General features: G+C 39.0%; 1 protein-coding gene across 1 annotated transcript; it reads right to left on the reverse strand.

The window, feature by feature from the left end:
* Positions 1-2,894: 2,894 nt before the first annotated feature.
* Positions 2,895-19,027, reverse strand: kcnk18 (potassium channel, subfamily K, member 18). The gene is made up of 3 exons (XM_034030062.2): positions 18,403-19,027; positions 17,815-17,949; positions 2,895-4,990 (listed from the first exon to the last, which is right to left on the reverse strand). Exons 1-3 carry the CDS (start codon positions 18,614-18,616, stop codon positions 4,206-4,208), a joined length of 1,134 nt encoding a protein of 377 aa, XP_033885953.2. The 5' UTR covers positions 18,617-19,027; the 3' UTR covers positions 2,895-4,205.
* Positions 19,028-22,943: the final 3,916 nt, after the last annotated feature.

Here is a 22,943-nt window from a genome sequence, read left to right on the forward strand (position 1 = left end):
TGCCTTTAATTTGAATTCATTCCAGCACTGGCACTTAGGGTTCGCTAGATAAGCTCAGCAGCTCAAAACCAGCTAAAGGCAAATTAAAAGGAAAATTATGGCACCCAGTGAGCTCAACCAGGGTACAGTAGCTTGCCTATATTTGCTGTCAAGCTCCTGTGTTAAGTGACAATAAAAAGGCAATACAAGTCTTTTCAAACTGTTTCAGCACCCGTTTGTGTAAATTGGGGCAGCAGAGCTTGTGTAAATTGGGGCAGCAGTGTGGAGTGGTGGTTTTATTAACAATAATATGATAGCCAATCAGAGTGCAGTGTCCTGACAGGAGAATTTCATGTTACATAAGAACATAACTCGCCTTGCGCCCTGTGTATGCCGGGTTAGGCTCCGGCTCACCGCGACCCTGTAAAGGAGTAAGCGGTTAATGATAATGGATGGATGGATGGATAAGAACATAAGAAAGTTTACAAACCAGAGTTGGCCATTCGGCCCATCTTGCTCGTTTGGTTGTTAGTAACTTATTGATCCCAGAATCTCATCAAGCAGCTTCTTGAAGGATCCCAGGGTGTCAGCTTCAACAACATTACTGGGGAGTTGGTTCCAGAACCTCACAATTCTCTGTGTAAAAAAAGTGCCTCCTATTTTCTGCTCTGAATGCCCCTGGTCCTTGTTTCTTTTTTCAGGTCGAAAAAGTCCTCTGGGTTGACATTGTCAATACCTTTTAGAATTCGGAATGCTTAAATCAGATCACCACGTAGTCTTCTTTGTGAATAGATTCAATTATTTTAGCCTCTCTGCATACAACATGCCTTTTAAACCCGGGATAATTCTGGTCACTCTTCTTTGCACTCTTTCTAGAGCAGCAATATCCTTTTTGTAACGAGGTGACCAGAACTGAACACAATATTCTAGATGAGGTCTTACTAATGCATTGTAAAGTTTTAACATTACTTCCGTTGATTTAAATTCAACACTTTTCACAATATATCCGAGCATCTTGTTGGCCTTTTTTTTTTTTATAGCTTTCCCATATTGTCTAGATGAAGACATTTCTGAGTCACCATAAACTCCTAGGTCTTTTTCATAGATTCCTTCTTCAATTTCAGTATCTCCCATATGGTATTTATAATGCACATTTTTATTGCCTGCGTGCAGTACCTTACACCTTTCTCTATTAAATGTCATTTGCCATGTGTCTGCCCAATTCTGAATGCTGTCTAGATCGTTTTGAATGACCTCTGATGCTGCAACAGTGTTTGCCACTCCTCCTATTTTTGTGTCGTCTGCAAATTTAACAAGTTTGCTTACTATACCAGAATCTAAATCATTAATGTAGATTAGGAATAGCAGAGGACCTAATACTGATCCCTGTGGTACACTACTGGTAACCTTGCTGCATTTTGAGGTTTCTCCTCTAATCAGTACTTTCTGTTTTCTACATGTTAACCACTCCCTAATCCATGTGCATGCATTTCCTTGAATCCCTACTGCGTTCAGTTTGAGAATTAATCTTTTATGCAGGACTTTGTCAAAAGCTTTCTGGAAATCTAAAGAAACCATGTCATATGCTTTGCAATTATCCATTGTTGATGTTGCATCCTCAAAAAAATCAAGCAGGTTAGTTAGACATGATCTCCCTTTCCTAAAACCATGCTGACTGTCTCCCAGGATACTGTTACCATATAGGAAATTTTCCATTTTGGATCTTACTATAGTTTCCATAAGTTTACATATAATAGAAGTCAGGCTTATTGGTCTGTAGTTACCTGTTCGGTTTTGTCTCCTTTTTTGTAGATCGGTATTACGTTTGCAATTCTCCAGTCTGTCGGTACAACTCCTGTGTCAAGAGACTGTTGTGTGATCTTGGTTAGCGGTTTGTAAATAACTTCTTTCGTTTCTTTGAGTACTATTGGGAGGATCTCGTCCGGCCACAGGCCATTTGTTTATTTTAAGAGCTCCTAGTCCCTTTAACACTTCTGCCTCTGTTATGCTAAAGTTATTTAAAACTGGATAGGAACAGGTCGACATGTGGGGCATGTTGTCCGTATCCTCCTTTGTAAAAACTTGTGAAAAGTAATCATTTAATATATTTGCTATTTTCTTTTCTTTGCCTATGACTTTGCCATTTGTATCTCTTTGTAAGGACAGCGGTCATTTCACCTGGAGAGAGAAATTGTCTCCACCCCTTCATGGCTGCCTTTCCTGTTAGTAATCAACCAGCTGCTGACCCTAATGATTGACAAGCTTTGCAGCCAGTAAAATGCTCGACCCCGAAGAAACTGCTGAGGTAAAATAACCTAGGAAATACTAGTGTAACATATTTCCTGGTCAAAGCAAGCAAACTGAAAACGTTATTTGACCTAGTGTGGTCCCATATCGTTTTAAAATGAAAATATGTTTGCAATGTCATATTTTCACTTTTCAAAAGTGTACAAGTGAGACCTGTACTATGAACCCATGTGTGTATGCATGTGGGGGAGGGGGGGGGGGGGGGGGGGGGGTTGGTGTTATGGAACTATTTTGTTTAGAATTCCTTTAATAGAACCTGCAGTCAGGTGGCACAGCAGTAACCCTCCATGTCACAAGTTTTGTGATCCCAGTGTAGCCCCTAATACCCCTTTTCCACCTGCACACCCGAGCCAAGCCGGTGCCGAGTCAAGCTAGCCTGGTACGGCTCGGGTAGCTTGAGTTGCTTTTACACTAGAGAAAGGCCAGCTGAGCTGAGAGACATCACACATAATGAACGTGCTGTCGATTCAATTAAATCGCACAGACTGCTAAAATAGAACTAAGCATTAATTTAATAATAATAATAAAAACTACCATGGATTTTTTGTATTTATTTTTATTGCAGAGAAATATGCACTCGTGTGTGGTGGGGGGGGGGGGGGGGGGCGTTGAAATACAATTCCCTATACAAGTGCAATATTTCTACTGTAAATACAGTACCGGTGTTCAAACTGTAAACAACTTATCAGTGTAACTTTCGTTTCTGTCTCTCCCTTTTGATACAGTATCTGAACTGAAGAAATGCTGCGCTGGCACTTTATAACACAGACGTCTTATTCAGCATTCGTTTTATAACTAAATAAATATTTTTTTGCTGCGAGAGGAGCTGCAGCTTTCTCCGGGAGACAAGACGCTTCAGCCCCGCTCTGGCAGTCGAACCTGGGGCGATCCCATTCCCTCTTCCCTTCTCACTACCCGCTCTCCTTCTGGCACTTTGTTGGTTTGGTTGTCTGCCGCTTCAAACTGAACTCCCGACCACTGTTTAGCCAGGCTATTTATAGTTTACAAACTGCAATCAAACTGCGATCCACGAGTGGGAATGTTACCTTTTTTTTTTTTTTTTTTGGTAAAAAATATAGCGTTGATTACATTGTGCTTTATGCATGGTTAATTCACGGAAAGTAACATTTTTGATTCACTATATGCGTATTATAGAGAGGGGGTTATTTTATTTAGTATTTTAGTCAGATGTGTGTTGTGTCCCGCGGCGTAAAGGTAAGGAGTTATGAAAACATTTACCGGTTGTGGTCCTGGGCTTTGCCACTTTTCCTTGTAATGACGCTTGAGCGTGATGACGAAATGCAGTAACTCCGCCCACAGCCTGCTTCGGCCCCGAGCCAGATTCAGATATGTTGCAGGGCTGGAGTTTCACGGCTTGGTTCCGGCTCGGCTCGGTTATTTGCTAGTGTAAACACACCCGTACCGTGAGGGCGTGGAGCCCTCACGGTACGGGTGTGCTAGTGTAAACGGGGTATTGGGTCACAAACTCACCATATAACTCAGCACAATCTGTGCTTGAAACAGGCTCAGGATTGAATGGCTTGTGGCGATGGTAATTGAAGAGGCATAATGTAATACTTCAACATCCACTTCAGGTATTCTCTTCTGACATTCTTTTACGAAGCACAGTTCCTTCAAGTTATACTAGGATTTTCTTAACACTGAACAGATTTTGCCTTTTAATTAACTAGCTAAAGCCTGAGTTTAAGCCCAACATTCAAGTTAAAACAAGTAAATAACACTTTACTAAAAATACTGTCCATCATAAAACATGTACAGTGTATATGACCTTACAGAATGTACTATACAGAGAGCAATGCCAGATATAATGATATTGTTTTAACAGATATGTATTGGCTAGACAGGGTTAAGTTTGCAAGCAATCTCAGACTGTTCATGCATTTGAAGACTACATTTGTTCAGTACTCTTTCACCATACCACCACTAATGCATTGAATAAGCTTCCTATAGCAACTGACTATCCTGGACTGTCCCAGTTTAAACGCCATTGACATAATGGTCATCCCAACGATGATAAACAAAGAGGTCAGCATAAAGAAGTTGGGATGGCTCGGCACTAGATCTCCAAAGCCGATTGTAGTCAAGGTGATGAAACAAAAGTAAAAGGCATCAAATGGTTTCCACTCTGTCTCCCAATTCGGCAGGACGCATGCTCCGAAGAGGATATAGGCAAACACAACCACTACAATCAGTGTCATTGGCACGTTCAGCTTGTCAAGTTCTTCACCTATTCCTGTAAAAGCTGGGATGCTTTTGGACGGGGGAAGCTGGTCCAACTGTGGACAAGACATGCTCCTTTTCAGCTGGACGAGCGGAAGGTTCTCCATGGCGATGATCTTGTTGAAGATTTCGGCGTTGCGGAGCTGCAGGGACTTGCGTTTGACAGAGGACTGGGCCTTCAGCACCTGTGTGATTTCTAAAGGTCCCTTTATCTCCAGCTCCCCGTTCAAGGTGTACCTGGATGGGGGGGCATCATCAGGGGTTTTCGGATCCACCCAGAAAGGTTTGAAGCACAGGTGTTTTCTGCTCAGCCTGCGCAGTCTCTTGTAGGAATTGGACAGGAGCAGCGCAAGCAGGTCTCCCACATCCGTAAGGACCAGAAGCATGAGAGGAATGCCAACCATGGCATACAGCATGCACACAACTTTCCCTGGAGTAGTCAGGGGGTAGATATGACCGTAACCTTAAAAACAAAGAGACACGTGATCAGTGTATCAACATCCATAGAGAAAGGTCACATGGGTTGTGCGGGGGATTTGCACCATGTTTCCATGGATAAAGGTTTTGAAGAACTGTTTTAGAGAGGGTTAATGAGGGCGCGAGTAGTTCAGTTGATTTTATATACAACTTTATAATACAGTTATTACTCGTTTAAAACATCTTAAAACAAATCAATTCTGTTGAATATTTTTTTGGTTCTGGATCTTTTGTTTACTCCAAATGCAGAGTTAAAAGTTGGTAATTACTCCCTGTGTGTCCATTTTTGTCAAATGGTCTAGCAGCAATACTATTTTACAGACTAATGGAAATTGTTAGATACCAGGAAGCAACAATATTACCTTTTCAAAAAAATCTGTAGCGATTTAACTTCTGTAAAAAATAAAAAATAAATAAATACTAATCAAATGTATTCAAATTTGTTTTAAAGTGCTTAGATATGTAACGAGAAGTACAATATTTTATGCTAATATTGCGAGTGCATTTTGGGGAGGTGAATTATATCATATCAAATCATATATTTCTATATAGATTTCTTTACTTGATTATTTGTGTTATAGGGGCGGCAAGGTGGCGTAGTGCTGCTGCCTCACAGCGCCAGGGTCCTGGGTTCAAATCCGGCATAGGGTACTGTCTGTGTGGAGTTTGCATGTTCTCCCCTTGTTCACATGGGTTTTCTCCGGGTACTCCGGTTTCCTCCCACAGTCCAAAGACATGCTGTACAGGTTGATTGTTCACTCTAAATTGCCCTCTGTGTGAGTGAGTGTGTGTGTGTGTGTGTGTGTGTGGTGCCCTGCGATGGACTGGCGTCCCGTCCAGGGTGAAGTCTCGCCTTGCGCCCTGTGTATGCCTTGTTAGGCTCTGGCTCACCGCGACCCTGCAAAGGAGTAAGCGGTTAATGATAATGGATGGATGGATGGATTATTTGTGTTATGCATGCAACCTAAAGGTAAGACACATGTTTGAAAGCTTGACATACAGACATGTAGCCTTCCTATACCTTCAGACAGTGATGCTTTCTAGATCTATGTAAAAACATATGCATGGGCAGAAAGACAGACAGGGTGCCTGCAAATACCCAATTTAGTTTCATCACAATTAGATATATTGTTATCCAGATAATGGCAGGAAAAATGTAAATGTCACAAACAGACAAGCAATTGGACAGACAGCCTCTACACAAGATTAATCAGTCATTTCGGCTCCAAAAAACAATTGCAGGTAATTAACCAAATCATCAATTTTATAACTGAAATAAAACACTAAAGGAGAAGTTAATTACACTCTTATGTAAAGTCTCACAAGTGCTGTGATAAACCAAATTGTATCCATTAACTACCTAAGCTGAACGACTGGGTAGGACTTACCCCACAAAATGAGTCTTTATTTTAGGAACACCAGTGCCCACTGGAATGCATCAATAAGTTCTTAGTGCAAATCAAAGTAATTTTGTACAATAAAAGTAAGGAGTCTTAAGAATGAAAGCAGACATGATAGATCGACCAGGCAAAACAGCAGGAGACGCAAATTTGACGAATATATTGTGTCTGCTTGTCTGAAAGCACTCAATAGGGGAGTTTTCGTGTGTGTTCTAATTTTTCTCGAGACATTGTGCTCGAGCCAAATGAAAAATGACCCTATACATTATGAGTTTCCATTGGCCCAGTTTGTTTTATTCGAAGACCCTCGTTTCAGCTGACGTCATGCAAATGAAGGGGAAAGGAGGAGATCGATATGCAAATTAGCCATGAGTAGAGTTCTCGTGCTGTTTTCGCAGACAGCTTGGAAAAATGTGGTTTCCATGCACAGAGAACAGGTGCGGGGCGCAAGAAGCATCCCAAAAAAGGAAAACATTATTTTCTTTTTATTTAAAATGTATATGTGATGTTCTGTAGATGGCACTGGTTGATTCTATGGTAGTATTAAAATTAGCCACAAATATGCTGTTAAAAAAACAAGCTGGAATACAGTTGATAATCTGTGTAAATTAAAATAACACTTTTAAAATCTACACTAAAGTGGTTCTATTCTATTTTCCAGTTTCAGACTAAACCCTATAATTAGCACACTGATGGCTATCATGTATCACCCTTCAGCACACTTCCTATTTTTTTACTTCTTAAAGCCATTATAGCAAATAAAATGCCACGTGGCGGCGCACAATTGGCCGAGCGTGTGCCTGGGGGGGTGGGGTGCTTAGGTCAGCCAGAGTGTCCTCAGCTCACTGCACACCAGCGTGGTCTGGCCGGGTTCTTACAAGCTTGCCTGTAAGATGCCCAGAGCTGCGTTGTCCTCCAACGCTGTAGCTCTGAGGTGGCTGAATGGTGGGCCTGAAGTGTGTAGAAGAAGTGGTCGGCTGACAGGAAACACTCTGGAGGACAGCGTGTGCTCGTCTTCACCCCTCCCAAGTCAGCAGGGGGGCAGTAGCGGTGAGCAGAGCCTAAAATTAATTGGCTAGTCCAAATTCGGGAGAAAATGATAAAAACAATTGGCGACTACTAAATTTAATTGAAAAAAAGAAAATATATATATATATTTTTTTTAATTGGTATATAAACAGCATCTCTCAGTTGCAAGTGAATTTCATTCTGCAAGGAAGCAGCTCTGACAGACGGTGATAGATTTTCCATAACAGACATTCAGTTGGCAAATGCTTTAGTACCCACAACCAGCTGATGCTTAAATACTCTCTTTATCTGCAATCAGATTGCTCCCATTTCTTCCCTCTGTTCCTGGTACACAAATAAAGTTTCACTTTTAACCCTGGCACCCTCTCAGCTACTCCTGAGCTTTCACTTCCTGCAGTTTCTCTGCTGCTCAAGCAAGCAAGCTAAGTCAATGTTTTCCATGGTGTCGTGAGTAACTCGTTTTACACAGGCCATGCTGTACAACCGCCCCTGACATGACAGTGTATGTTAAACTCTTGTGATTGAAACAAACCAGAAATGTATAATTAAATCACTCCAAAGGGTCAGTCAAAAGGAAACACTGAGTGAATGCAGTTACCATTGTTCAAACATCAGGCAGGTTATATTTCCATTAATGTAAGGCTTGTAACTGTAGGGTAGTTTTCTGCACATTAAGAGAAATGTAATCCAGGGTGATCCAACATGCTGTAAAATAAAATACAGCTATCGGTTATCCCATTGGGCTAAGTGTTGATCACATTGACCCCTAAATCAAGTAGATAGCCAATGCTTCAATTGTTTGTTCATTGACATCAGCAGCTGATAGAGATCAAATCGTTTTCCTTTAGAAAGGGATTGTGGGCTGGCAGTACTCAATCTTTCCAACTCATGCTGATGGTGGAAGTTACCTATTGAGGGTCCAATGAGAAGGAGAATCTTAACACAAATATTACACTGGCAGGGTCATTTTAATGGCTGGTGAATGAAGAGTACAGGCTGCAGCCCCAGTTTGATATTGAACAAGATGAGATGTATGTTACAGGTTTTATGGTGAAGATGGAAATGTGTCGTTAGATTCGATACTGTTTAGATCAATCAAATTGATCTTGTGAAGTCTAACACATAAATAACACTAAATTTGGGAGATATACTGGCCAAGATTGCGTACATATCAAGGTGCCAAATTTTACATTCAAGTCAGTTGCATAGTTCCCCTTCTTAGCTACTGCCTTTCTAATGAGCGTCATCAAAGCTGAACTAACTTAATATATTCATGCTGGGGTACAAACATGAGGCTATTTTTTTGCTCCTGGTGCATAGCCACTGGTAAGATGCTAGAGACTACTTAAGTGTTGTAATAGGCATTAACTACATCTGATCTTAATGTTACGGGACTGAAGTCTTAAGCTTTCTATTCTTTGCAAGGTGCTAGGTTTTGAAGTTTCCCTTTAAAGTATGCAGTAATTTATTTTGTATTAACTTGCTTATAATGCAACTGAAATCTAACACCTTCATCAGGAATCACCTGCAAGTTGCATTCATTTGAATCATATGAAGAATTAATCAGAGGTTAAATCCTACAATCTCACAATTTAATGGGGAGACTGACATACTATCGAAACGAGCAAAGTGAGAATCAGAAAGGGATAAACGTTATTTTATATCAAACGGATAAAAGAAAGGACAAATAATCACAGATTAAAACGGAATGATTTTAGTTGGTTTGAACCAGTGACCACCTGGTTACAAGCCCTGGACTTTAACCACTGGACCACACTGTCTCCTTATCAATCACATAGTCAGATTGGTAATCAATACTTGTGTAGGCGAGAGAAAGCTTTGTTTTGTGTTTGAGGTTTTATTTGATTGTAATTAATATTTAACAACTTAAAACATGTTAAAGGGAAGTACTTGGAAAACCCAAGTACATGCACCGCCCTAGTAGACAGCAAAAAGCCCTCCCGTATCAATTTGCCATTGAATATTGCAGTAAACATTTAGAGGGATACTAACCTGTAAAAGTTAGCAATGTCGCGTCATTGAAGAGACCAGATCATGAATCACCTGTACTTTTCTGCTTTATGCATGTTCACAATGAGCACATATTAGAGAGAGGCTTTTGATTGTTCAGGGAAAATTAGTTCATTACAAATGAATATCCCTCTAGGGACCAAGCTTTAAAAATCACTGCAATGTTAAAGTGCATTATAAAGACGGCCACAAATGCATCAAAGATATTCTAAAAACAGACAGACATGGAGCTACACTACAGAACAATTTTCCAACTCGCTTTTCTATCTTTTATCACTGGAGTAGGATTTCCTAATTTGGCATTACAGAAGCACAAATAATCCTGTGTTTAACCCTATCCTACATAAAGACCAAACCAAGCCTTAATACAAGGGGCCAAGGCTCAAAATGAAGGCTTTGGAGAGTCAATACACAATCTGTTTACTAGCCTATAATGACGGCTTGCTGTGAGTAGCACTGTTATCACATTTGAAAATACAAATTAAATCAGAGTTGTAAATGTATTAGTTTTGTGTTTACATATATCAATTATAATACATTCTATAAATACACAATCCAACATACTTAAGATTTTGTAGTTATTTACATCCATGAAAATGTGTATTACAATATATTTAAAAAGCTGTACCAAGACAATACTACAGAACACCTAAAGGGACATGGTGTGAATTAGTATCCTTCTTTTTTAATTCACACCATGTCCCTTTAGAGGTTCTGTACAATACAGCCATTGACAAAAGATTTTGATTGTATCCTCCAGTATCAATGATTGGCTCAAACAACCAGGTTTTTCATTGGCGCAGTTAGTTGCCAATCCTAGTAAGTGTCCAGTTTCTAAGGCGATTGGGATGCACAGTTTAGACATTACAATAGAGCACCATAAAGCAGAGATTCGTGGTTCACCATTCGGTTTTCTAGTACAACACATTTAAAGAGATAGTATCATATTGAATAACAATGTTGATTCATGCACATGTAACCAAATTCCCCCTCTGTTCAGATTTTTATGATTTTCATAAAAGATTCCACAGCAAAGTGTTAGAAAACAGTACATTCACAAATAGAGCAGACAATATCAAATACATGTTTTAATTATTATTATTTTTTTTTTTACTACTGTTAGTGGAATGTTCCAGGACACATACATGACATTTACAAGTTAGGTTAAATGTGCATCAAAAAATGATGTGATGTATAAAGTGTCACATACAAAAAAAACACTGCTATGAGATGTTAAGGCACTGTGTTGCCTTTTCTAGTGAAGCACATTAATAAGATTTATTTTCCAAAATGTTTAGCATCAGGTGGGTCTCTTCATCGTCCCACAGTCTCCGTCCTTGTCACCTCTCGCTCCCCTCCTTAGTTAATTACGGGTCTCTGATATTATTTACCGCTTAGACAAGATACTGTGAAGTAAACGTTTACACCACCTGCTTTTAATAAAGAACTACCTTCACTGCTATTGACTTTGACAGACATTGAAGCTTTCTGTTTGAATGGACTTGATAACAACGTACATTTACGATGACGCATATTTTTAAGTCATGTAAATGCAGCGACCCATTCCTGAAGTCTCGTCTCCATTTATTTCATTATTTATTTATTCATTCATTCATTCATTCATTCACGAAGAAAAAACCCAGAGACCGAGGCCTCTTTCACAAGTGTGTCCTGGCAAGATGACCAAAAACTGATATTTTCACATCCCTAAAAATAACATCACTCTAAAAGACAATCACATCATCAGACATTCAATCTGGGATCAGATTTACACTTCGATAATTCTTTGAACCTACTTGTTACAATCAATGTAATCTTAGTCATTACATGTGGGGTATTTATCTGATGCTTGATCATATCCCGGATACTGATGTCCAGACTATTCCATGCCATAGGGGGCGCTGTAGCTAAATGCTGATCGGCCAACCCAGGACCTTTTCCAAGGCACTTGATAAATAAGTGCAAGACTAGATCATAAACTATACTTGGGTATATTTACTGCCTATTACAGTTTTACACACAAAAAGCACCCAGTGTAACTGCCTACAATTAAGTGACATCCAGTTTAAAGAAGCTAGTAACTGGCAGTGGCGGGTTTAAGGGTGGCATTCTAATACAAATCTGGCTGCTTTGTTCACAAGTCTAATTTTTTTAATTGCTTAGCAGAGGCATGTAAAAATGAATTATAACCATAATCAAACAAAGGAAAAATACAGCTCTTTAGAACACAATTTCTACTTTGAAGAGTAAAGGTTTTTTTCTAACACAGTCTGGTATATGTTATCACTGCATCTCAGAGACAGTGAGACACTTTTTTCTCTCATTTGAGTTTTATGCATTCTATACTACACTGGAAATGTTTTTGTGAGCAAGATTTGTGGACTGTGACTATTAACAATAACGCTAACTTTCTTGGATACTGATGAAATACTGAGAATTATTTTACATGATCGTCTTGGCCTTTGTTTATACACACTGTGTACCAGCATTCTACACACAGCCCTTGCAAACCAACGTGGCAGGTGGGCTAGTTTACTACTGGGAATCAGACTGAGTTTTAATAGCTTCTTCCTTGTCACCTCTCATTTCTTCCTGATGCATTAATCGTCTTCTACTGTTGTACTGTCTCTGCTGCTCCTATTTATCATGCATTCCTTCCATCTTCTGGTGAGTTTTGAAGTGGCCGCCTTTAAATACATTATAACTTAGGGCTACGCTTTTTTGTCAGCTAGTCAACAATGTGGCATTACTGGATAAGAGTGGTCCTTAATTGATTGTGAAGTATTTTCACATTACTCCAGCAAATTTGATGTTTCTAAAAGCTTTGTGTTTTTACAGCAGACATTAAATACTCAGAGGCTTTTATACCAGCCTGTGTTTGTTGTTTTCTGTTTCAAAAGGTTAAAAATGTAAAAAGGATGCTCCAGTGGGTGAATCTGAGAAAAGAACACATCAACAATTCCGCCACTCTTATGATTCTTGGTGATAAATCTCCGTCCTGACCTGTGAGGGCACTGTGTAAAGAGAACAGAGTGCCCTGGACTGGATGTCCAGACAATTCATTCCCTGGGTTAGACAGAACTCGCCCATCTAAAAAGGGTGCGGAGCTAAGGTACACTAAATCATCGACCTGGAAGGGAAACGATGTGGCAGTCGCGGATTGGAGGAGCGGTTGCACTCGTTAACCAAGGGGTCATGAGTGATGGTACAAAAGGGGACGTAGAAAAGTGATTTGTTCCTTTGTTTGGTTAATGCTGAACCGGAAGGAAAACCCGTATTGTTATCATGAGTATTTTGTTTGTTTTTGTTGTGTATAAGAAATTACTTGTTTGTTGTTATTAGATGGCTAACACGATCCGGAGCTGTCGCCATATGCCAGCACTTACCCGGACAACACTGCACCATTGTTCTCAATTAACTGTATTTGCACCACAAGCACTATAGCACTCACTGTGGACTTGTGATAGTGTTTGTGTTACGTGTGGGTGTTTAAAGATCAGGACTATTATTGGCCTGTGATTGTTGGCCAGGACAGAATTAACCCCATCCCTGCCAACCTTACATTCACACAGACACTCTTTACACAAGCAGGGCTTTTGCCCTGCCACAACAGCCTTGAAGCATGGATCATTGGCAAAGCCATATTGCGGTTTCCAGTGCACCCTTGAGGTGAAAGACACGGTACAGAAAATTATGAAGGAAACAGGAAGGTCCAACCCTTTTGCACACAACCGGCCAAGTAGAAAATGGATGGAGGTGTTTTTCGATGAGACAGCATGAACTTGCAAACGAGAAATATTGAAGAGAAAAAATGCACAGACATAACTAAAACCCCAGAAACAAACCTAGCTGCCCCTTAAATGCAAGCAGAGCAACAATGTGAACCAAGCAACAAAAGTAACAACGGTAATAAAATTGGAGAAATAAATGCTGTCCTACAAACTGGCCAAACTAAACTTGATACGCCATAGAGGTGGGCATTTCTGTATATTTTAATCATCACGTATGTAATTTACTAAATGATTAATAGATTATACTTTACATCAGCTGTACTATTTGGGATTGCATCAACAAGTAGCTCTTTTTATTAATAGGAAGCATTCAGTATGCATACAGCCCAACTTACTTTTCTAAACAGCAACTCAAGGCAACATAATAAAGCACAGATTACTGTGAATCAATAAATTGTTTTCATTATAAAATATAATAGATTTATAATATATAAATAAATGTAACATATCATATTACAGTACTTACCTCCTGGTGCTGGTATACGTTCTGCTGCATGAAGGCTTATAATGTACCGCAGTAGAGAGTAGATGTTAAATCACTGAATGTCATCAACTAAAAGTCATCATTGTAATAGAAGTTAAAGTCCGCTATTACGTTCATTATTCGCTCCTTTGTGGAGGGTATTTGGTGGAGCAAGCTGTAATGGTTCAGTGTAATTTACCAGTACTTCTGCAAGGCATACTCTCAGTTAACAGAGCCCTAGGCTTGTGACCTGGCTTCTCTGAAGGTAGGTGGATACGTGCCTGTAAGTGGTTTAACATTGTGCCTATGCTGTTCATATAGCTCAGTCTTTTATTGCAAAGTGTGAATTCTACTGTTTTAGTGTGTTGTGGTAAAATGTTCCCAAACAAAACTCTTTTTTCAAATCAGAATGGAATTTTTGAAAAGTGACGTGGCTATAATCTCATTCATGTTCCGTTTGGTATCAACTAATTTAAGTATAACTAATTAAATCATGACCCCTAACAATATTGTGTGTTATCTCTTTTTTGTAAAATATCTCTTGTATAAATGAAATATAGTTTTAATACATGCATTGATGCATTTCAACCACCTCTGTTACCAATAGCTACAGTATTGGTATCACCTGCACTTGAGAACACCTGTTCTTTTATCTCAGCAGCTTGAGTAATTTAGATCCATAGAAAGAAATCATGATGTATTTAATATTTATTTATTATGACATTGAAGCCTAATTTTTAGTAATACATTGTGCTGCTGTGGCAGGCTTAGCATGGTTAATGGGTATATTCAGACCATGTATATTTGCAAGATAGATTAAAAGACAAGATGAAAGAAGAGCACAAATAAATGCATCAAAGAAACAAAGAAAAAGAAAAACGTCTTCTTCGGACAGTGAAACATCTGTTGATTCTGACATTGCATCTTTTGGATTGGACTTTGAAGAAAACACTTGAGAACTTTCCAACAAGGAAAGAGTCCTTTGTCACACAATATAACTAACTATGTAATTGTCTTAGTCTGAGTTAAGCATTTAGACCTAGTTGTTTTAAGCACTTAATTGGTCCAATTAAGTAATTTAGGGTACAGTTGGAACAAAAACCAGGAGTGACAATGGCTCTCCAGGACCAAGGTTGGAGATCCCTGCCCTACATTCTGAAATGGTGCCTCAATTTTGTTATTGTAGTTATGAGATGTAAGTTGAAAACAACCTCAAGGTTGAAAACATAAAAAGAGAAAGAGAGAGAGCGTGAGAGAGAGAGCAAGAGAGAGAGAGAGAGAGAGTGAGAGAGAGGAGAAAAAGACAGCAACACCACCAAAACCACCAGCTCCAGCAAATTCAGTTAAAACCTCTAATAATTCAATTAACTTGATAGGAAACCTGGACATTGTTTAAATGGGAAGGGAATTACATTAGCCTGGATCGCCATTGAAGAAAGGAAAAGTTAATAATTAATGGACTGTATTGGTGTACTGGAACGGTCAGTTGTGTGCGAAGAAGATTTTCTCTTATTGAATAAAGCCTGAACAATGAGACCACACCCTCGCTTTGCTACTGCAGATAAATAAAGTATTCTCCATCAAATTAAAGAGGAGAAAAGAATTACAGAAACTATACTTGGGGAATGCAATACATCTATTTTTGCAGAAAGGTTGATGTCTGTGAAATGTAAAAAGGGGTGCGGTCATAAGTTGTTTTATAACAAAAGGATTGGTTTTGACATTTCATGAAAGCAAATTATGAGCTAAACAGAGCTAGAATAATCAAAGCAATGTAAGAAACTGATTAAGAGGTACTGGAGTTTTTTTAAGACTATACGAATGGGTATAAATAATTCATTGTGATTTCATAATATCCTATTAATTAGAATTCACTGTGATTTTATTTCAAATATTTACCAACTCATATTTACTCACAGTTTTCCTGCTTGTATATTCATGTTATTTGTTTACTGACGTAAGAGTGTTATTAGTTCTTATAGAAAAGACAAATTTAGACCATTAATTACATGCTTTGTAATTTATATTTATACTGAAGCAGAGATGTTATTTTAATATTATTGCTTGCTCAGATTAATGTACTGACTTGTGCTATATGATACTAATCTTTCCTGTTTTTGTACCATATTATATATTTCACTAATTTGTTGATGAAATTCTTTAAAAAAAATAATGGTATTGCATCTTTTTACTGTCTATTGTCTATGGCATGTGGTCTTGAACTCGAGAGAAATGAATAACTTAAATGGTCAATTAAAGCAAAGACCTTACACTTATTAAAGAATTATCTTCATGTGGTTATTTATGCACCAATTGTCCATACAAGTTACTGGTTTGTGTTTAGTCATTTATTGGAGCCGCCTGGTCATTATAGTTTTAGCTGAGAAATTGTCTTCGCAAAAGTTTGTTGACAATAATGAGTTGCCATAAACAATAACTGTCCCTAATACCTGTAGTACACAATTTAAATGATGTTAAGCTTTTCACGTAATATTTTTTTTTACTCCCTATTGTTGAATTATACACTTTGAAATCAAATAAAAAAATCAATGAACCCTGCTAATATGACATTTCAAAGAGAACTGTTCCAGTGATACGCAACACCCTAAAATGTCTGATCACTTAACTCAACAGTCACGTTCTGCTCATCAGCTCTGTTTTCATGTACGGTACCAGCTGTGAAATTCCATCCTATTCCGAGATGAGAAACAGCTGCACAGACTATTGGCTGCTCATCATGCTACGGATTTAGCTTCTAATTAAAAAGAGGGTGTGTCTTGCTCATAGAATTGCTAGATCCCCGTACACTACCATCAAACACGCATTGAGAGAGATGAATCACAATACCTTTATAAACATATCAAGCCAGGAGGTTTACCGCATTTTCGGCTGCTAAACATGTAGCTGGGTGGTTTAGCTGCCCCGTTCCCCATATTCAGACACTAGTTCTCCAGCTGGTTTCTGTAATATTATGGGCCCCTGCTGAATCCAATCCTATGTGGTTTGCTTTAGTATTGGGTTTGTTTTGGGTCATTCACTGGGGAATATATCAGTGTAAGTTGTGCCTCTGAGGAGGGGTCTCCTCATTTTACAGTCTCTCCTAATGTGTCAATGACAAGACGTTATTTAGATAGAAAATGGTGTGACTGTGCTAACATTCTCTTATTATAACTGAGGCAGACACACACTTGCAGACTAGACCAATTTATATTACTATATAATTTATAATACTGTAGCTGCTCAAAACGTTGTTTATTATTATTTTTGATCAAACCTGTGTTTTTATAGCTTTTGTTCTTACTCTCGTTACATTAAGAGGTTAAATCTTCTTCGTTACACCCGTAATTAACAGTAAAAGCTTTTTCCCTCTTTTTTTAATTAAAACAATTAATAAATATGTTACACAAGTTTCTTGTTAGTTTTTCTTCTCTGTTTCTACCTCACACAAGTGTCAAAGTTTTGATAAGAACTGCTTGAAGGTGGTTAGTTTAAAACGCAAATGCAAACCTATCCGTTGTATTCAGATTCACTTAGGTAAACATGTCCTGTAATGGGGCCACACCCCAAACTACTGTCTGACACCTGGCGGTAGCACAGCCACAACAGCATGGTAAAGTCTGATTGCAGCTGTTCATACCCACATATCAGCTCCTAATGAACCCTAATGACCTTTGCGTTAGAGCCTTATAATAATAAACAATAAGTATAATCCTTATGTAGTGTGTGTGAATGCAAATACAGTACAGCACAGACAGTAACAGTAATGTGTGACCCATATCGTTGAGATGAGAAGTGCTATAATCATATAATCATGAATGCAGATGAGCCCAGCTCTTTTGCAGAGTGATAAAGACTAGCAGTGTGCATGGCCGCTGGATCAGCCCAGCCTCCACCCTGTATAGTGTTCAGTTCTTTGGTTTTGCATTTGTAATAAAAACGGAGTCCACATTTTTCATTAACGCCACACCTCAAATTCAATAGACTGGTTAACATAAAACTGAATGGTGTGTTACTATCTGCTTTACAATGCATTTGCTATCACACAGTGAACATTTAAAAATGGGGTGGAATGATGTCATGAAGCTAAGACACTTACCTATTGTAGTAAACACTGTGCAGCAGAAGAAAAGGGAACCAGTAAATGTCCATTGGTCAGGGTTTTGAAGCCATTCCAATCTAAAACCATTTGCAATCTTTTCTTTCAACTGACCTCTAAACTCCGTTGCATTTACTGAAAGGCAATATGAAAACGCGGTTCAAATACTTGGCGTCCCAGTTCATTCATTAGACATGCACGCTAGCTGGTAACAACAGCTCACGACTGTAAGAATTGCCGTAAGACAATACATTATATACTGTTAAATATACATTAGGTGACAGATTTGCCAAACCCAAGTTTTTATGTTAAACTTTTTTTTTAAAAAAACTTTTTTTTGTTCTCCTCAAAAGCCTTAACATTTAGGTTAACGTTAGGAATTAAGCAGCGAGGTAAACACACTCAAATCACGGGCTCGTTGAAAAGCCTAAAATCAATATTTTTAAAAAAATATATCAAAAACTATTAACTATTTATTAAACAATAACAAGAACACATTCGCTCCTTTCAAAAAACAAAACGTTGTTAATAGTAAAATGACACTGCAAACAAACAAATAGTTGCATGAATAAAAATAAATATCATTACATTTCGTGTTATTAAATAAATCCCAGAGTTCGTCCAGATATCTGTCGTAGTCACCGTCTGGAACTCGTTTGCCCTCCAAGTGTCGGAACAACAAAGCCCCGAGCGCTGCGTAGCACACCAGAGAGAGGATTAAACTAACGTGCGGAAATACTGTCCAGAAAATGTTTGAGCATCTGAGTTTCCCTAGGTTATTTTTCCCTTCTTCCACAGACATCGTGATGCAGAGGATTTAATCTACCACTGTGAAAATATGCACACGGGTACAAGTTTGCATTGCACTGGATTTTTTCAGACTGAAAAGAGGAATTACACTGTTTGAGACTATAAAGTAGTGGGGCGAGGATGAAACCACGCCATGCTCTCACTTAAAATAAGCCACTGACTTCTGCTCCCCAGGGCATCGGCAACCGACTGAGGCTGCTCGGGTCTTTACAAACTCGGTGATTAGCTAATAGGCGCAGCAGCAGCAATGCTAATGGTAAGAGATGCATTGTAAAATCGATATTGATTGTGTAGATGTAAAAGCAATGAGTGTCTAAGAGTAATGTTGTTTTCATAATTGTGCATAACTGTGTTCCTCTGTCAATTTTTATTTTACGACACGGGATTCCAATGATTTTTTATTTTATTTTTTTTTTATTAAGATGAAAAGTAGTATTTATCTATCTGATGAACTACATATACCTCAATGTCTTAACGCACAATTATGTACCTGTAAGGTTTATAGCCTATTATCATATATATTTTTTACACACACAAAACATGAACTAGGCCATAAAGGGTACAATCGGTTTAACAGTTTTAAAAAATGAGCAATATGGTACAAGTGAAATGTGGTAATAGACAACTTAATTTCATTCATACTATAAGGGGCGGCGGTGGGGGTTGGGTGTGCTGAAGCCATCCCAAAGTTTACCTTTGCTCCCCCGTATCCCCACCACCGAAAAATTAAAAAGGTATATCTCAAATTTCTGAATTATCGACGTGACTTAAAGTTGTGTAAGGCTTTTCAGAGACTTCGTGTGGCTTTCAACAATCGAAAACCATACAAGGCACAGTCTTCAAGGCGACTTTAATCAGGGACCAATAGTATAGTACTGACATTCAACGAGAACCCACGGACTGGGCGCTTGGTGTGTGAGCAGGACCATACCAAGGGTGGCGAGAGCAGTGAGGCCGCACAGGGCGCTGACCTGAAGGGGCGCCGATTGGCTGACGAGTAATAAGTAAAACAAAATGTGTGCAATAACGATTCAAAACAAAAATAACATGACGAAAGAAATGACAGTGCTTTATTATTCGTCAGCCAACCTCAAGTCAGCAGACTTTTTATACTTTTTATTGCTTTTTATACTGCACTGTATGTTTCGATATGTATCGATAATGGCGAATAACAATGAAGTTTGGGGATTTTTAAAAAAAATTATGTCTATGTCATTTGTGTAAGGTTTTCAACATTGTGTCAATGGTCGACATAAGTGGGCTGTAAAAGTGATAAGACAGAGACAGTTAAAAAGGCGACGAGCTTTTCAAAACAGGAGAACACAAGATGCTCAATCAATGTAGGCTATTTGTCTTACAACAACGTTTCCCCTGCGCAGTGAAATGTCAAGGTTTGTAAACTATCTGCAACCACATCTTTAACAAAACGTTCTTCAGATGTATTCTCCCCTAACTAACACATTTAATCAAATATAGACCGGAAACTAGTGTTTCTGCTAGTTCTCTATCAGAGAAATTGGCCGGTTTTGTTACGTTACATTGTCTGTAGGATTTTTCTTCTTTGAATCGCATTTGTATAATTGCAACACGCAGAAATACAATGTAGCAATTATGCAAAAATATAATAGTTGAAAATTACAACTTTAACCACTGGTCTCGTATCATTTGCTCTAAGGCCCCTTTCACATGACAGCGATTGGATGTTCGCTTGAGGTGTGTGGCGTCGCCGGTTCGCGCCCAGCCTCGGCCCTGTTACAACAGAACGTACTGCACTGCAACACTTGTAAAATGTGTTGGATAAAGGCGTCTGTTTATTATTATTATTATTATTATTATTATTATTATTATTATTATTATTATTATTATTATTATTATTATTATTAAAGGCATTTTATCTGCGTCAAATTCCACCATCCTAATACTGAAGTGTTGCGAGACATATGGAAAAATTGACACTAATTTGCCCACACACTGCTTAAAGGTGGAACAACTTCCATAGTAAATATTTCATTTGTGGCTGGCACTGCCACCATTTTGTGAGTTTTTCTGGGTGTATGGCGTAAAAGCAAGGTGCCAGCAGTCAGTGGTGCTGGAACCATTTTTATAGTAGGGGTGCTGAAAGCCACTGAACACAACTGTAAGCCCTGTATATGATAGAAGCAGGTGCACAGCACTTCAATCTGGGGTGGCTGCCGCACCCGAGCACCCCAAGTTCCAGCGCCCCTGACATCCCCCGAGCAGCAGCAGAGCATGAAGAAGAAGTTTTTAGAAACAAAGGGTTCAGGTCTGGAGATTGGGCTGGCCATGACAGGGTCTTGATCTGGTGGTCCTCCAGCCACACCTTGATTGACCTGGCTGTGTGGCATGGAGCATTGTCCTGCTGGAAAAACCAGTCCTCAGAGTTGGGGAACATTGTCAGAGCAGAAGGAAGCAAGTTTTCTTCCAGGACAACCTTGTACTTGGCTTGATTCATGCGTCCTTCACAAAGACAAATCTGCCCGATTCCAGCCTTGCTGAAGCACCCCCAGATGAGTCCAATTTTCAGCTTTGCCCAATACCTGGTCGTCTAATGGTTAGACGGAGACCTGGAGAGGCCTACAAGCCACAGTGTCTCGCACCCACTGTGAAATGTGGTGGAGGATCGGTGATGATCTGGGGGTGCTTCAGCAAGGCTGGAATCGGGCAGCTTTGGCATGAATCAAGCCAAGTACAAGGTTGTCCTGGAAGAAAACTTGCTTCCTTCTGCTCTGACAATGTTCCCCAACTCTGAGGATTGGTTTTTCCAGCAGGACAATGCTCCATGCCACACAGCCAGGTCAATCAAGGTGTGGATGGAGGACCACCAGATCAAGACCCTGTCATGGCCAGCCCAATCTCCAGACCTGAACCCCATTGAAAACCTCTGGAATGTGATCAAGAGGAAGATGGATGGTCACAAGCCATCAAACAAAGCCGAGCTGCTTGAATTTTTGTGCCAGGAGTGGCATAAAGTCACCCAACATCAATGTGAAAGACTGGTGGAGAGCATGCCAAGACGCATGAAAGCTGTGCTTGAAAATCAGGGTTATTCCACCAAATATTGATTTCTGAACTCTTCCTAAGTTAAAACATTAGTATTGTGTTGTTTAAAAATGAATATGAACTTATTTTCTTTGCATTATTCGAGGTCTGACAACACTGCATCTTTTTTGTTATTTTGACCAGTTGTCATTTTCTGCAAATAAATGCTCTAAATGACAATATTTTTATTTGGAATTTGGGAGAAATGTTGTCAGTAGTTTATAGAATAAAACAAAAATGTTCATTTTACTCAAACACATACCTATAAATAGTAAAACCAGAGAAACTGATAATTTTGCAGTGGTCTCTTAATTTTTTCCAGAGCTATATATATATATATATATATATATATATATATATATATATATAATTAATGCATTAGCAGACACATATTTAAAGAGCCAACCAGTGATTCACTTTCTCGGAAGAATCATACAGTAGAAAATTGGATTCTGTGGTTGACTTTCTGAAAGGGCGTTGCCTCCTGGTTAGTGGCTAATTACCCATAATACATCACTTGGCATTCTCTCTGCTCCTCATGGAAAAGGGGTTACAAGGGTTTCCCAGCTAAAGGCATGACCGCATGGTGTGCAGGGAGAGTCATACAGCCAAGGGAGCACGTGTTTGTGTCCTGGCTGTGCGAAGTCGCTGGTGATTCCAAAGGGAGAATTGCATTGGCTCTGGCACTGCCAAGGGTTAGGGAGGCAAAATCAGCAGCGACTGTTTCTGCTCTTTCCTCCAGGGTGTGCCATACCTCACTGACACACACGCAAGTGGGATTCGAATCCAGCATGTGACAAGTTGCCAATCTTGGCTGGAGAGTAAACATGTCTGTGGATAGCCCATCATGATTCAGACTCATTTATGAATGAAACCTACATATTGTGCAATAGATAATCATATTTGGTATTTAAAGATTTGTGTCTTTCGTGTCGAAAGTATAGTCTAAAACAATTAAAATAAACACTAAAACGTGTTTAGAATCTGTGCCATAATGTTTATGTTTAATACATCTTTTTTACAGTATAAGAAAAAATACAATAAGAGAACCAGTGATATTTTTTGTTAATGCTAACAGAAGTAATACAATTGATTTTATGGTCATCCCTAAAGAATATACTTTTCCAGCAGCTAACTTGGCAGTCTGTTCAATATGTAACTGTACTTTAAAATAATATACAGGGCTGGTAATTTTTCCAAAAGTCTCTGAACCCAATTGTTCAAATAATAATCTAATTTATTGCTTGATTGCTCTTTGA

Source organism: Acipenser ruthenus, chromosome 13 (assembly GCF_902713425.1).
Source record: "Acipenser ruthenus chromosome 13, fAciRut3.2 maternal haplotype, whole genome shotgun sequence".
Lineage (NCBI taxonomy): Eukaryota > Metazoa > Chordata > Actinopteri > Acipenseriformes > Acipenseridae > Acipenser > Acipenser ruthenus.

Excerpts from the sequence above, each read along its gene's own strand:
- kcnk18 (XM_034030062.2), bottom strand. The coding sequence starts at position 18,616 with ATGTCTGTGGAAGAAGGGAAAAATAACCTAGGGAAACTCAGATGCTCA. Across the intron at positions 17,950-18,402 it reads TTTATTTAATAACACGAAAT|TAAATGCAACGGAGTTTAGA; the intron begins GTAATGATATTT and ends ATTGCCTTTCAG. Across the intron at positions 4,991-17,814 it reads CACAGTGTTTACTACAATAG|GTTACGGTCATATCTACCCC; the intron begins GTAAGTGTCTTA and ends TTTGTTTTTAAG.